This window comes from Mercurialis annua, linkage group LG3, assembly GCF_937616625.2.
Source record: "Mercurialis annua linkage group LG3, ddMerAnnu1.2, whole genome shotgun sequence".
NCBI classification, from domain to species: domain Eukaryota; kingdom Viridiplantae; phylum Streptophyta; class Magnoliopsida; order Malpighiales; family Euphorbiaceae; genus Mercurialis; species Mercurialis annua.
In genome coordinates, this window is record NC_065572.1 from 13,939,290 (window position 1) to 13,956,148 (window position 16,859).

Sequence of the window (16,859 nt, forward strand, 5' to 3'; positions counted from 1 at the left end):
TAATTCTATAAAAAAAATCATAATCTTTATACGAAATTTCATTTTAATCACGACTTTTAAAAGTTTTCTTATAAAACCAAGAACTTTCATTTTTTTCCAAATCTATCACCAAATTAATTTCCGGTGTATTTTTACTGGCATGACCATTGGAATTTGGCAGATTTGAAAAAAAATGAAAGGTAAAAATACACCGGAAAAAATCGGATATATTTGAAAAAAAGAATGAAAATTCATTATTTCATGACAACTTTTAAAAGTAGTGATAATAAAAATTCGTATAAAGTTCGTGATTTTTATAGAATTAACCCATTTTATAATGTACATGACTTCCTATAAAAAAATTCTTGAATCCTGTCAAACCTATCATTTTATATTTTCTTCTACTGTACAATGTTAGCTTCTTCATAGAACATCATTGGATGGTAAACAGATCAGAACAATGAAAGCATCGCATAGCCGATTTCAGTATCATATCCACAGCCAGGATCACTTGAGTATAATTTTGATGAGTCTCGTTAAGGAAATATCGAATTATTGTTCATTTTAGGCATCGATAAGATTGAGGGAACCATTTCGACAAGAGGTCGTGTTTCATTCTGACAATTAACACAAAGAAACCGTAGCATGGCAAATGCATCAATCCAACCAGCAAGTACCTGTAAGATTCATCAATCATTTGAAAGACAGTATTGTCCGAATTGAGCCAAAAAAACTATAATGAAACATGAAATCCCAGATGTTAGAACAATATTGAAAAAGTATCGAACATGTTTCGGGTGCTTACCATAGTGGAGCATATGGTGATGACAAGTCGAGAAACGGATATGGCCACCTGAAGCATCCACAAGAACCCACCAGTTTGAGACTAACAAATATGAAGATATGTAAAGAGACGAGAAACATAAATTACCAAATTGGTTTACAAGCATGAAGAATCCATTGGAAAATGACGAAAGCACCCGTCCATAGAATGAAGTAAGAAATCCGAAACCAAGGAAACGGCTGAAACAAAAATAGACAAATGGTTCAAGAGTAAATACAAACAGCAAGGACAATGAGAGGAGAAAAGAAATCAAAGATATCATGTTACCAAGCAGTTCAAAGCTGTGTCACCGAGGAGTACAACGACATTGAGCGTATGCATATTCACAGTCATCTGTTATCATTGAAGACAATATCGTTTATTTATAGTGACCATATGCAATACAGAAAAAAGAATGCTAGAGAAGAAGCAGAAGCCAAGACAAACAACAAAGGTGAGCAGAATCATAAGCATGACACAACTAGGCCACAATTTCCGATTCACTGAACTACAGATAATCATAAGTACAGGACATTACCCAACACATACAGCGGAACTAAGCCATTTATACTGCTTTCGGAGTAAGGCATATTTAAGATAAAGTGAAGATACGTTTGAGCATAACAAGAGTTTAATTGTCCTATCATTCTCAAGCCTTTAAAACATAGAAGTGGCTAACCTAAGCAGTAAGCACTGTGTTCAAGAAACGTGGAAGTGGCTAGCCTAAGCTCTAAGTTCAAGCTACCACTCACTACTAATTGTACTAGGTGGAGAAAAGAGAGCACAAGATTGTGGCCTCTTGGAGCTCAAGAAGATTGCAATGTCACTAATTGGTCCATGAAACAGGCAACTGCTGATCAATGGGCCTCCCTATTTATGAAGAATAATGAAAAAATGTAGTGGTTAACAAGAACCGAGGAACTGATACAGCGCCTAATCACTTAAACGTAAAAATTCCCAAATGGTACCAAATGTCGAAGCATTAGCCCCTCTCTTATCAGCAATCAGATGCGGCGCCTAAGACCTCAAGTGCTTATTGCTCAAGATTGTAGGTGATGAATTAAGAGTCGAGACATAGCACATTTCTTAGTACATCTCCCTGTCTAAGAAAAATGCAATATGAAATCCTGCCTATATCACGGCCCACGAGTGGCGGGATTAATGTGTGGAAGGTAGTACATTTAGGACAAAATATGAAATTATATCTAGGTAAATATCATATATAGGAACATCCCAAAGATGAGCCACATATAACACTTCAAAATGTAGTCCATTTACATTTGCAAAATATTAGGTCAGATTTCCACACGAGCCAATAATTATTTCAATGACTATTACTATGATGAAACAAAAGAGAATATGTTATGAGGTCGATGTCTTAAACTTGCTTAAGAGATTGATCACAAAGGAAACAACTGATATAGGCTAACTTAAAATGAAATACCTACAAAATTCATATTGTAATCTTTGATGGTAAGAGATGGAAAAATAATGGCCCAATATACACAATCTGTGAGCATTACTGCCCCGGCATTCATCTGTTCATGACAAATCAAACATAGGAATTTAGTGAGTAAACAAAACAAGGACAAAAAGAACATGTGAATCTTCCAAGCATGAGAAAAAAAAGACAATTAATTTGAAGCCAATAATCTGAACATTTAGACTGACAATATTTGAAAAAACCCTTTATATCTCTAAAGCATTTAAATTCTTTCATGGTTGACAATTATCGACCTGGAACAGAATCTGAAATAGATAACTTGAGATACTTGCTGCTCGGGAAACAGAAATCTCCCTTTGAGAATTTGTCAATTTTCTCTCCTCTGTCATATTTGTGCTTTCCTCATGTAATAGAGGCTCGCGATAACCTTGCTCGGTATCATCCACAGAACGACTCCTGCTCCTTTTATGATACTGGTAACAGCCCCAGACGGAGAGCACTATTCCAAACTACAAATCCAGTTAAGCTCATTATGAACACGGAAATGATTAAAGATCCAAATGCATACTAAGGAAAAAGATAAGCTTCCAACATTATGCAAAAGGTTTCTGAGAAGCAGAATGTGCCCATGACTATGGTAACAAAATAATATATAGAAAGAAACTTAGCGATTTTCGACATAGAGAAGTTGAACACATACTCCAAAATAAAAGGTGACAGAAATAAAAGTCCACCTGAGCAGCAACCAAAATGAACTTAAGTTAGCATAAGATATACATTTCTTTTCATAAAATATCAAATGGGAATCCGAAAGTTAAATGGCGCAAATCCCTTCGAGTTCTTCTAATTAAATGCCAAATAGAGCCACTAACGCCATTCACATTGCAACATCAAAATAGTACATTTTATTGAATAAAGATACGAGATAACATACTGAGTATAGAAGAAAAACATGACGAGGAATCCATTAACCGAAGCTTTACTAACGAGGGAAGCAAAAAGCACAGAGAAAGCGACGACTCGATACACCAACAACCAAATGGGATGAATTTGATCAAGACATGGTCTCCAAGTTCTTTGTTCATGCAAACAATGGTCTGCAATTTCTTGCTGAGTTTTCCCTCTGCAAAATCTGAAATTATCCAAGCCTTCATATTTCCAAAGAATGAATAAAGCTACAATCACAGGAGTCAATACCCAGATTGCACATAACAAAACCCTCCAGTTCAACCAGTAATTCAAGGTGGTAGTATCAGGAATAAACAATATCTGCAACCTGATCAAACAAAATGAAAATTAATCAAATTTGTTAATTATTGAACAAAGATTCTTGCTTTGAAGGTTCTTTCAACAGGTGATAAGCAATTAAACACAACCCATGTCATAAATTTCGCTAATTTATATAATTAAAGAATGAAAAAAGAGTACTTACATAGGAAAATGGTGAAAAAGAATGGTTAATATGAATTGAAATGGAACTAAAAATCAAAAAATGATTTCAAGAAGATGAAATGTAAGGTTGTTTATGATGGTAAAGGGTCATGTTTTCGTTGGATTGCGTATCCAGAGATTTAGGGAAATGAAAGCTGAGAAAAGAGTGAATTTTGGGTTATCAAATGATCGGTGGAGTTTTGCTTTTCTTCTATTGAGTGATCAAATTCTCATTGCCATATCACATATCTTATTTTTGTCTTATAACCAACAAACGATCAATTCACCTCACAATATAGGCACCAAAGATATTTGTTGTAGTAAAGGTTTATCCCCCTTAAATCCCCTATCTTTTACTCCAATTCGTTTACACCCTCACGTTGTAAAACCACCAAATATATTCAAATTACGACCTTTCACTTTCAATTGCACCCTCAAACATTAAATTGACCTCTTTTCACTTAAAAAATGTTCAAATCAATACTTTAAATTTTAGCATATATTTTAAAATGGGATTTAATATTTTATTTAAAACAAAAATAAACCTATTTTTTCAAGTGAAAAGAGATCCATTTAATGCTTGAGGGTACAATTGAAAGTGAAAGGTTGTAATTTGGGTATATTTGGTGGTTTTGTAATGTGAGGGTGCAAACGAATTGGGGGTAAAAGGTGAGGGGTTTTTAAGGGGATAAGCCTTTAGTAAATCGTCAACACAAATTTCAACTTTTTTTTTTGGGAAATTGCAGAAAATACTCTGTTTTTCAAAATATTTGCAAAAATATTCCGTTTTTAAAAAAATTATTTGTCTACTATTTTTTTTCAAAAATTTATTTTTTTACTCCCTTTTTTTTTACTCTGAAAAAATTTGTAAAATTCGTTTTTTTTAAACTGTATTATAAACGGTTTCAAAGATGTCAAAGTTTTTTTAAAAATACTCCGTTATAAACCATTTGAAACTCTATTAGAAACTGTATTTGAAATCGTTTGAAACTCTATTTTTATGAAACCGTTATAAACCGTTTGAAACTCTATTAGAAACTGTATTTGAAACGTTTTTATAAAACAGATTCAAATTGTGTTTTTTGAAACTGTATTTGAAACCGTTTGAAACTCTATTTTTATGAAACCGTTATAAACCGTTTGAAACTCTATTAGAAACTGTATTTGAAACCGTTTGAAACTGCGGAGTAAAAAAATAAATTGCGGAGTAAAAAAATAAATATTTATTTTTTAGGTACACTTATAAACTTTCCGTTTTTGACGTAAATTTACAAATATTTTAGTTTTTTAGGTATTCTCCTAAACGTCCTTTTTTTGTCAAAGATGGTAATCAACTCTTTAAAGTCTCAATTGTTAGACTGTTAGTTACCAAGGCGTGGTTCAAACCACAACCTCTTGATACACTTAGAGACGCCTTAGCCATTCAAACTACGCCCACATTGCAAATTCCAACTTTGGTTAAATCGTATTAAAAAGTCGTGAAAAGGGGCAAATAAGCACATTCAAACCCCTTTATCTAACATCGTTAACGAAACACTATGTGCTGTTACTCCATATCTACGTGGAAAGTCCTTATCAATTTAATATCTCAGATAAAAAAAACGCATAGCTTATTCATTTTTAAAGTTTAAAAATCATTTTATTTTTTAAATAAAAATGTAGAGACCTTTTTAGCCCTTTTTTCTTATTATATCTTTCCTCTTCAGCTCTTCTCCTTTCTTCCGCCGGTTGTCAACCGTATTTACCACGTCCTTTTGCTTTTATCGGACATCCATTTTATAGTCACCTGTATTCGTCGTTTCGAACACAGCTAGGTTGAACTGACGAACACACCATATGTTTGTCTATTTGAATCCTGCTGGGTTTAAACAGACGACAAAATAGACATGTTGTTTGTGTGGAAAGACTATATACATCATTCGTCTAGAGCCGCTATTTGAAAAAGGGCTAAAAAGGTTCTTAAGATTTTATTATAATTATAAAATGTTTTTTGACCTTTAAAAATGAGTAGGACACATGAATTTTTTTATCTGAGATATTAAATGATATGGACATTACACGTAGGTATGAAGAAACGGCACAAAACGTTTCATTAATAATGTTAGATAAAAGGGTTTGGATGTGCTAATTTTGAAACGTCAAGGACTTAATTGAGATCGAAAATTTATAAAGGGCCTACTTGCTCTCGCCCTAAACTATGTGGGCATATTTACCCCCTTTTGGCTACATGGAATTTGACATGGACATTCCACGTAGACAGAAACTAATGTTTTATAAACGTTGTTACATAAAGGGGCTTATATGGTTTGTTTTTAAAATGTTAGGGCCTTAATTGAGATCTGAAATTCAAAAAAGGTCTACTTAATCCATACCTTAAATTACAGGGGTATATTTGCCCTTTTTCCCTAAAACGTCCTACACCCCATTTAACCTTACTTTTTTTGGATAAATTTTTCAAAAAATCCTAATTATTAATTTCATTTTTTAAATTGACACTTTAATAATTTTATATGTCAATTAAATTAAAAATCTATAAATTAAATTAAATTCATTAGGATACCCGAAATTTGAAAAATAATAGAATTTGTCTCACCAACATCAAAGCTGACGTCGAACAACTCATAAGTTTGTTTAAATAGTAAATGAAAACAAAAGCCCTAAACTTTGGTATTATAAGAAATAAAATAACAAGTCTAAAATCAGCAGTAATTGTAAAAACGGGATTTTGAAGGCTTAAAGAATAGAATTCGGCTAAAAATTGATAGGACTTGTAGAATAACTAATGAGTCTTATTTATTGGCCCGTTTTCACTCGAAATAGTGTTATTCGCACACTTTTTGTATTATGGAAGATTGTTGAAAATTCCATAATTCAGACTCTTGATCCAACTATCTTACAAATTCTGAATCCACATCATTCCCTTCAGATTAGAGGAAATTCGTTCTCGAATTTAACTTGTAATTATGTTCGCTTGCAAAAATTCTCCAAGCACGAAATATTTACCCACTTTTATAAATGTACCCACCCATTTGCCCAACTGTAGTTTGATACCAACTATAGCGGAAGTCACGAATAAACAAGAATAATTTAGGCGCATCAAACTTCGATGATCCAATAGAATATTGAAATTTTAAAAAATAATAAAATCTGTCTCACCAATATCAAAGCTGCCGTCCAACAACTCAAAAGTTTGTTTAATTGCAAAAGAGCCATTTAATAATGTGTGAAAACTCTATATTATGGACTCCAAAATTTCACTTGAAATACATTGGTATATATTGTTTGGTTTATTATTTCAAAATCAGTTTTATTTTTAACAATAATTACATATGGAGTGGTTGAGGTTGGATTGTTGGCCATTATAGTCTAGAATTACCAGGTATGTGGGCTTGCGGGCGGTCCACATCCCGGGATTTAACAATGTTATTGAGTTTCGGCTTAATAGAGTGAGTCCTCGTCACAAAAAATAAAAGGTGCCAAACAAATTGTATAACACATAACATTGATAACTTGTAAAATCAAAAGATTCATGGTAACGAACAGAGGCATGTAAACATCATCCTCGACCTTATTTAACACTCAAAGACAACAAACAAACATTATTCAAACAAATGACTTAATCAAAACATAAATAAAATCAAACTACTTAACTTGGATTACTCCACTCTTGTCCCTGAAGTTCACGAACAAAATTCTTATCCAAATGAAAAGCTTTAGCAACGACATCAACATTAATGGAAGGCTCAGCTCCGAAAACCGCATTAGCTACGGTCATCACTCCTGGATTTTGGCTCGTCAATGCAGCCATAGCGAGAGCTGGTTTCTTACCAAGATTCAACTGAAAATGAACCATACCGAACGGGAAAACAAACACATCTCCTGGTTTTAAAATCTTGCTGAAGAGACGATGATCGGGATTTGACGTGACGAATCCAGCATAAATAGTTCCTTCTAAAACTACTAGAATTTCTGCAGCTCTAGGGTGCGTGTGTGGAGGGTTCAATCCTCCGTTTGCTGCGAAGTCGATTCGGGCTAGGGTTAAGCCGTTGGTGTTGAGTCCGGGTATTGCATCGGCTGTTAAGATGGTCACGTTTACTCCGAGTTGATTCGACGTGTTTCCGGGAATGTTAAGTCCCGAATAGTAGAAATCATCGGCTGTTACGTGGTTCGGATCCTTGCAGATTAAGCCGTTCACGAATACTACACAGGAATAAAATATGGTTCGTTAGCAAGACTCAATTAAATGAACAGATAAAGTCAAAAATAATCTCCTGCATTATTTGTTTGGAGGAAAATGAAGTTTTGAGTTAATGTTTTTTAATTCATTGATTAAGACGGGAGTACTAACATAAAATTTGATGGTTCTAAAGATGGCTATTTAAATCACATAGAGACATAAAATTTGACCATAAATTCCTTTACGACTTGTTGCAATTATATCCAAACCTTTTAATTTTTGCAATAATATCCAAATTGCATTTTTTTTATTGCAATAATATTCAAATTGCATTTTTTGTAGCAATAATAATCAAATTGATGGCTAAATTTGTTATTTTCAATTAAAATATTAGGCTATTATTATTTTAATGTATAATAATATAGTAAAAGTCCCAAAAAATGGCAAAAAACTCAAAAAAAATTACATAAAAAGTGCAATTTGGATATTATTGCAACAAAATAATGTAATTTGGAATTATTGTAAAAATTAAAAGGTTTGAATAAAATTGCAACAAGTCAGAAAGGTTTGGGTTTTTTTTGCCAATAAGCCATTAATCTAAAATAATTTATTTGTACTGGATTAAATCAAAATTTATTCTAAATCGATTAAAATGGTAAAATTTGCTATTAATGCCACTAAATACCAAACTAAATATGATTTTGTTTCTATTATTAGTTAGTCGATCAGATAAAAAGAATCAAATTTTATATATGTATATATTTAATTTTTTCTTGGCTAACCTCATTCTAAAGTTTTTATACAATTGCCTTTTATTTTAATTGATCCTTGATAATATGGGGATTTTATGATGAGTTCAACCTATTCTTTTATGACTCGGAAAATACATTTACGAGCCACAAAAAGTGGCAAAAACACTCCACTATTCAAGAGTTTATACACAATTAAGATTATGACTATAAGAAAACAAATTTGAAAATGATTAGTAAATACATATAAATAAATGTATATATTAATTTAATGTTTTTTGTCATAGGTACTAATTTAGTTACTCTATATAATGTTGGTCTAAATTTATATTAACCGAACTAAATTAAACCAAATCAAAACAAAGTTTTTTAAATTTTAATGAATTAACGGTACCAAAAGTATATGTGTATATGGTATTGTTTGATTTTAGTTCTATCCCTTATAGAATAGTTTGATTTTAGATTTTGCTAAGCCGAATCGTGCTTAATCCTCCCCATAATAGTATTTTTAAAAATTTAATTAATCAAATCAAAACAAAAATTAAATTAAATTTTATTATTAAAAGAAAAAAAACAAAAAAAACATAGTACTTATTTGAGAAGAGTTGATATAAATTACCAGAAGGATGAGAGCTGTCAGTGGCTACACAGAAGTCTTGAAGAGGACTTGGATCAAAAGCATTGCCTACAAATGAAAGAGCCAAAGAGACAACAATAACTAAAATGAAACTATTAATTTTCATAATTAATATTTTTCTCTTTTGGAGCTTAATAATTATAATTATCTTCTTAATGTGAGATATAATATATAGAGATGATATATGAATTACTATTGAAGACGTGTACAAAATTAATTTCTTTTTGTCTTCTTTGAACTAATTTGAAGCTAATTATTTAACCTTCCTCAGTCAAAATTTTCAAAGGAAGTGGGCGACATTCTTTTTCAAAGAACATATAAGAACAAATCTTATCTAATAATTTAGATTCTTTTCAAATCAAGGGGGCGGTTTTTCACAAAATGTATACAAACACAGTTAAGGCTGCTGAAACTATAATTAGGCAACAACTCCCTATCTATATATTTATATAATCGACAGATACTTATATAATTGAGAGGACCAACGGAGCCCTCCCTTTCAGTGGTGGATCCAGAAACTCGACAAGAGTGGCGTTATTTCCAGAGCAGATATTATTAAAGCCAGAGCAAATTCTTTTGTTTGACCAAATTGTCCTTTGTTAATTTGAGCTTACCTCTTCTTCTTTATTTTTTTCCTAAAAAATATCACAACTATCTTAAATAGAAAATAAAACTCTTAAATAACATATTTAATTATAGTAACTTTCTTTCTCTCTATTTATAATACAAATTTATTTTATATTCCTTTTTGAAGAATTGAAATTGAAGTTGAATCAACTTAATTTCCATTTTCGGTATTTTTATATAGAGTCTTATTAATTTTTGTTTTATTCATATTTTTTTATTTTTCTTTATTTAATAAAACAATATTTTTTTCTAATTCAAAAATAATTTCTTTTAATTATAATCTGCTATCTAATTTTTAAAATAGTCAATGATTAAATTTTTTCTTTTGAGGATAGAATATGTAGCCAGTTTTAATTAATAACTAGTGCTAAAAATTACAGCTCAAAATTAGTTTTTGATCAAAAGATATTGCTAAAACGATTTCTTTATTATTATTACATTGTTAACTAGAAAAATAACGATATAATTTGGTAAACTGATTAGCTTAATTTGTTTGAAGGGGATATTTGAAGGAAAAATAGAAAAAAAATCTTTGAAGTAATTAAAACAAGAACAAGAGAGTCAAATTAACAAAGGATAATTTGGTTAAATAAAAGAATTTGCTCTTACCCTAATAATATTTGTTCTGAAAATATCGCCACCCTATTAAAAATTATAGATTTTGAATTAAAAAAAATAAAAAAAAATAAATTTTATTTTTTAATAAGTATTTTCAATAAATTTCCATTAAAATGCTCAATAATTACACATTTATTCAAACTATTAAATTTATACTTTACTGAAGCATTATTCATCATATATTTCAGATCAGAATTAATTTTCATGTGAAGTCAGATAATTAAAATATTAAATTATTCTGTTCAATTGTATATAAATTTTGTTTATACAATATCCTAACATAATTAACTATATAACTAAAAAATAATTAAATAAATCTACACTTTAAAATTTATTTACACTTTATAACATAATAAGATAAAATATTTACAAACATGTATACTTTCTCTTTACAAGAGCATTTTTCATATTTTCAAATATACCACCTTATCTTTTTTATTAACAAAAATATCATTTCTCCTTTTTTCTTCATCTTCTCCACTCATACCCTAATTTTATTTAATCTCTTCCTCCATGCCTAGCTTTGTCCTATCATATGAAATATACGGAACCGGTTGAAGGTGCTCTCTTCTCTACTCCTAATTTTATTTAATCTCTTCCTCCATTTACATCACCACCACTAACATCAATCTTCATCTTATGTAATAACCCGGAAATTTAAGAGTTAAAATATAGCCACGTGTCTAATATTTTATTAGACGGGAGTAGGTAAATTAAATTTAAAGATAAATTTAATTTACAAGTGTCCCTAAATTTTTATTATGGCTATAGGATTACAAATTTAAATTTTTAGAATTTAAATTTGATTAACCATATAGTTAACGGTGGCAATTTGGATTTATGAATTGGGTGCAGAATAATTCATAAGTCCCTAGCGAATATTTTTGGTACTAGTATTCGCGAAATATTTTAAAAAGGTTATCGTGAAAATTTGATAAAATTTGGAAGCAGAAATTTTATCAAGCGCAGTCAATGCGGGCTTAATAAATTAAAAATAATTTATTAAGAATAGAATATAAGTCGGATGGGAATAAAAATAATATTTTTATTCTTTCTATATTTTATTAGATTTTTGATAAAATTTTCACGAAATTTGAAAATCGTTTCCGTTTAGGCTACGAACGACTAGTTTAGAAGTTGGTTTAAAGTGCATAATTGAGCTCGTATTAAACGGCACTTTAGCCATTTCCTATTTAAATGAGCCTAAGCATGTGAAATGAGCTCAGAAGCTCATTTCATCAACTTTCAAATTTTAAAAGAGCAGCTTGCTCTCTGCAGTGCGACGGAAACCTAGGGTTTCGGCCGTTCGATCCATTTCTCGATTCTAACTCAATTTCTTCAACGATTACTCACGTAATCGAGGTATTATATCCGTATTAAACGTTTATTTCGATTTATTTCGAATATAAACTCGTTTATAAACGGTTACCGTATCGAATTATCGTTTTAAACGTCCGTATTGATTTTGAGTTGTGTATACGTGATTGTGGACGTTAGAATAGTGTTTTTGGACGTTTTAAGCAGGACGGGAAGTCCCAGAATTTCAATTCCGGGGCTGTGCGGAAGCACAGCCCACTGTGCGCATGCACAGTGAGCTATGCGATCGCACAGCACAGTGTGCGGGCGCACACTGTGCTTCGCGGCCGCACAGTGTGCGGGCGCACACTGTGCTGCGCGACCGCACAGCATAAGTGTGCGGGCGCACACTAAGCTGTGCGGGCGCACAGCTGCCCGACGACAGTCGGGGGTCGATTTTCTTCTGGCTTTTCGGAGGACTTTCCGGGGGCGATTCCGACGTGCTTTCGCCTAATAACATGAAGTGTTTTCCAACCGAATGTAATACCCCAAATAATTAAGTCGTGCCACGTGTCAGGAATCCCGATAAATTAAGTTAAGAAGAAGTTAATTTAATTATATCGGAAAATTGGAATAATTTTATTAAGCTAATTAGCGGGATTAAAGGAAATAACTTCGGAAATTAATATAAAATAAATTATAAATCCCGTAATGGAAATTATTTCGCCAAGGTCCGCGAAATGTTTTATAGTATATGTGGTAAAAGTTTCGGGTCAATCGGAGACCTTTTAAAATTTGGACGCGGATACATTTTGGACTAAATTGCAACTTTTGAGAAGTTTCAAGGGCCAAAATATAAATTAGCCAATTAAGCTTCGAGAATAGCAATTAAAAGATTATTGTCGGAAAATAATAATAATTGGGTTAGTATTATTTATTGGATATAAATAATACGTAAGTAATTGAGTTGAAGTGAATAATTAACCATTTGGTTAAAATAGAAAGTTTAAAAGAGAAATGGTTTAAGTTAAAGAAATGAAGGATTAAAGTGGTACATTTTCCAATCATATATAAGAAATAAGATAAGGAAAGGAATGATACAGAAGCTATCAGTAACCATCAGATTCATTTCTTTCGTTCTTCGCCGTTCTCACCGTTTTCATCGTACGATCTCCGTTTCTCGTCCGTTTTTGACGTTCTATAGCTCGAAACGATCGTATTTCAATGGGTAATCACGGTAAGCACGTCGTTTTGCCGTTTATTTGAGTATATTGGATGGGTTTTTGAATTGAAAATTAGGTTACGGCGAAACCGTATCGCGATTACGTATTTGATTCGTTTTATACGTTTTTATTGTGTTTTTGGATAGATTAGGATGCTATATGGATGTTGGATGAGTTCGGGATTGATTTTGCACGTCGAAATGGCCGTTTTCAGCGGCCGGGGTCGTGCCCACGAGGGTGCACGACGTGCTCAAGGTTAGAGCACGTCGTGCAGGGGCACGACGTGCCCTAAGGAGGTGCACGACGTGCACCTCCCAAATTTGAAGGTGCACGACGTGCACTAGGGGGGTGCACGACGTGCACCACCCTTCTTTTAAAGGGGAATGGTTCCAAAAACCTAATTTTATGATCCCCTAACCCGATATCGACTTCCGGACTCCAAAAATGCAAGATTCGGACGTTAAACGAGTAAAATATGACTAGTTGTTTGGAATGAGATAGTTCATGGATATCAATTGGTTTTATTAAGAAAACCTATATTCTCTATTGAGGATTGAACCAAGAAGTATTAAGAAACGAAAGAAGTATGATTCGTTTATCGGAAAAGATTACGTTTGAAGCACGACGGTTAAAGAGTGTGGCGTGTCGTGTCTCGAGTCTAGAATCAATCCTCGAATAGAATTCTGATATGAGTTATGACTTGAAATTGTTTTAGATCCGGCGAGGCAAGAGGCAGCGGGACAAAGAGCTCGGGAAGCTTGACGTGTCTAAGCCCCGAAGTGTTTTTGGATAAGCGTGTTCTGTGAGTACACTTTAATTACTTGCTAATATTCATAAAGTCGCGTATTTTTATATACAGACGACTATATGAATACTTATATGTTTAAAAGTATGTTTGAAAAAGTATATGTATACGAATGCTTAAAGAACTGGGGAAGGGTAAAAGCAATGTGTTATGAACTTAAAGGTTTGGTAATATACATGTATCAAATAAGATACGTATAAGAGCATATAGTACATCTCTATATGTACTATATTCACAAATATCGAATAATATACGAGTATCGTACCAAATATGCACGAGAAAAGTATAGTACATTCCTATATGTACTATTATTCATATATTTATAAAGAAACATAGTACGTTCCCATACGTACTTTTAAATATAATGAATACCCATACGTGCGTGTGTTATAGATGTATGTTTGTAGATTGTGATGTGCATGTCATGGTCCATAAAGGATCAATATAACAGAACAAGAATTGTACTATGGTACAGCCAAATATAAGAACTGAGATGCAAGGTTGAACTTGAATGAATTATCCCGAGACTCAATAATAGTCCTTGGGACTCCTATGAAGATAAAATTAATCATAATATATCGAGAATCAATTTGAGATAAGAGAAATAATTAAGATATGATATGAAACACATCGGTTGGCTTTGCTATCGATGTCAGATAGATGAAACACATCGGTTGGCTTTGCTATCGATGTCAGGTATGTAAAACACATCGGTTGGCTTTGCTATCGATGTCAGATAGATGAAACCCATCGGTTGGCTTTGCTATCGATGTCAGATAGATGAAACACATCGGTTGGCTTTGCTATCGATGTCAGAAAGATAAAGTCAGAGAAACTTAATGAGAAGAACAAAGATAATCGAAAATCATAACAATAAACAAAATATGACAAGTATGTACGTAGTATAAACGTACATGAGATATAGGAATGAGGCAAAGGTATCAAGTACGTCTATAACATAAACGTTATGACACGTACGTGATCATGGAAATATGAATGAACATATGAAGTATGTTTGGAAGTAATATTATATGAAGTATGATCCAAAAAGAATATTTTCTACATAAAGAAGTTTTCAAACGTTTTCACCCTTTATGTAATATTACTTGTAATTATGTGTATTCACTCAGTTTTATACTGACCCCGTTGTTACTCCAATTTTTACAGGTTGAGTTAGGTACGATTTGGAGAATGAAGCTTCCGAAGTTTTAATTCTCGGAAGTAGTACGAGTCATGAGACCAGGTTCTCATTCTAGCAAGTCCGCAGTAGTTTAGAGTAGACAGACTCTATTTTGTAAAACGCTTTAACTCTGATGTATATTTCAAACAGGGGTCGTGCGTATTTTGATATTATTGTGATATATAAAATATGATTTAATTTGCGAAAAATTTATAGTAGTTTTAGGCTTGCTACGGGTTTTGGAGCTATCACTCCCATTCCCTAGCGCCGGTTGCGACTCATGATTTTGGGTCGTGACAATGTTGGTATCAGAGCAATGGTTTAGTATTTCTAGGCCATTGTTCTTTTGTGATTGGAGTTCAGGAACGAGTCAGTCAGTACCTAGGCACTACTGCGGATTTTAGGGATTTCCAGTCATGTCTTTTGAACGTTATCATCGTTTTCATCGATTTTTCAAACGTTTTCCAAAAACGTCCTCTCCTATATGTGCTAATAGGAGTCGAGTTAGATGTGTGCGTGAGCACAATACATGTTTGTGTTTACTCGAATAAGCAGTACGCTTTCGAGTATCTATAGTCTGTAAAGAGTTATATACTCTCGAGACTCATATTATATAAGAATATCATCAATAATGATGATGAGATTGAAATGATCAGCTGTTATATGATTGATAAGATGAGATATGTATTGTTTTGTAGCGCGATCACTCATGAGAGTGATATGCTCACAGGTATGTACGCTTGTGATAATATATACGATATATGAAATGTGTGTTTGTGATTGGTTGTTATGAATAGAACTTGCGCTTATTGATTAGATGCTGCTTAACTTTGCTAAGTCTACAGTGAGCGGAATGCTCGCAAGACTTAAAATACGCGACGTCACCGAGGAAAATCTAGGGAATACCGATTTTCTTTGGATTTGATCAACATAAAATGTTTATATACATGCGTAGCATAGGAATGGAACACGTACGTATGACTATATGTTCTTAATGTTCCACTAAGTCTACAAAAGAGCGGAATACTCTCAAAACTATCAAGTTTGTGACGTGGCCAAGTTAAGCCAAAAGGAACTTGTTTGTGATGGTTTGTTTATGATATGTTTTAAGGGACACATCGAGAATTCTATACGAATAGAATGGCTGAGCAAAGAACTACACAAGCGCGTGCAGTCGCACAACTCGTAAACGAGGCCCGCGAGGAGGCCAGAGGTAATACGGGCGAATATGACCCGGTCCAATCGGCAGGTAGAGGCCGTGGACGGGGCAGAGACCAAGAGGAACCTGGAGTAGGCCAAGTCGGGAATGTGCAGGCACCAGGAGTGCCGCAACCACCCAATGTCGATGTTAATCAACTCACAGTAGAGGTAACTGATATGCGGAATTGTATGTTAATGATGGGGCAGTTGATACAACGACAGTATCAACGTGAAGAGAGAAACACAGATAAAGATTTGTTATTGGCTTATACGAAGTTAAACTCAAAGAAGTTTGACGGATCAAGCGATGCACTTGATTTCCTAGAAGAAGTTGAGCAGAATGCTCGTAGACTCCAAGCAGACGAAAGACAAACGTTAATGTTGACTGAGATGTCAATGAAAGGTTCAGCCATGGATTGGTTTCGACAAGTAATCAGACCGATAATGGGTCAAATAACATGGGCGGAGTTTGTGACCCAATTTAAAGAATTCTTCCTACCATTCGCTGTGGTTGAAGGTAATAGAGATAAGTTATTATCATTATCTCGAGGTGATGGATCAGTTCACGATTATGTCACTGAGTTTAATCGACTGAGCAGATTTGCTCCAGATTTAATGATAGATAGGGTCCAAGTTAATACAAGATTCGTGAATGGATTAGGATCTCAAT

At 33.1% G+C, this 16,859-nt stretch overlaps 2 protein-coding genes across 2 annotated transcripts; both read right to left on the reverse strand.

Moving 5' to 3' along the window:
• Nucleotides 1-272: 272 nt before the first annotated feature.
• Nucleotides 273-3,975, reverse strand: LOC126674250 (uncharacterized). The gene is made up of 9 exons (XM_050368668.2): nt 3,679-3,975; nt 3,181-3,522; nt 2,947-2,980; nt 2,540-2,755; nt 2,251-2,340; nt 1,091-1,156; nt 911-1,002; nt 785-832; nt 273-656 (listed from the first exon to the last, which is right to left on the reverse strand). Coding segments are annotated over exons 1-9 (1,008 nt in total). The 5' UTR covers nt 3,681-3,975; the 3' UTR covers nt 273-538.
• Nucleotides 3,976-7,155: 3,180 nt separating this feature from the next.
• On the reverse strand, nt 7,156-9,383 carry LOC126674343 (germin-like protein subfamily 1 member 16). The gene is made up of 2 exons (XM_050368779.2): nt 9,223-9,383; nt 7,156-7,877 (listed from the first exon to the last, which is right to left on the reverse strand). The coding sequence occupies exons 1-2, from the start codon at nt 9,344-9,346 to the stop codon at nt 7,324-7,326; spliced, it is 678 nt and encodes a 225-aa protein (XP_050224736.1). The 5' UTR covers nt 9,347-9,383; the 3' UTR covers nt 7,156-7,323.
• Between the last annotated feature and the right edge of the window lie 7,476 nt (nt 9,384-16,859).

Excerpts from the sequence above, each read along its gene's own strand:
- LOC126674250 (XM_050368668.2), bottom strand. Across the intron at positions 2,341-2,539 it reads TATTTCAGATTCTGTTCCAG|ATGAATGCCGGGGCAGTAAT; the intron begins GTCGATAATTGT and ends TGTCATGAACAG. Across the intron at positions 657-784 it reads TCACCATATGCTCCACTATG|GTACTTGCTGGTTGGATTGA; the intron begins GTAAGCACCCGA and ends TGAATCTTACAG.
- LOC126674343 (XM_050368779.2), bottom strand. The coding sequence starts at position 9,346 with ATGAAAATTAATAGTTTCATTTTAGTTATTGTTGTCTCTTTGGCTCTT. Across the intron at positions 7,878-9,222 it reads TGACAGCTCTCATCCTTCTG|TATTCGTGAACGGCTTAATC; the intron begins GTAATTTATATC and ends ATTCCTGTGTAG.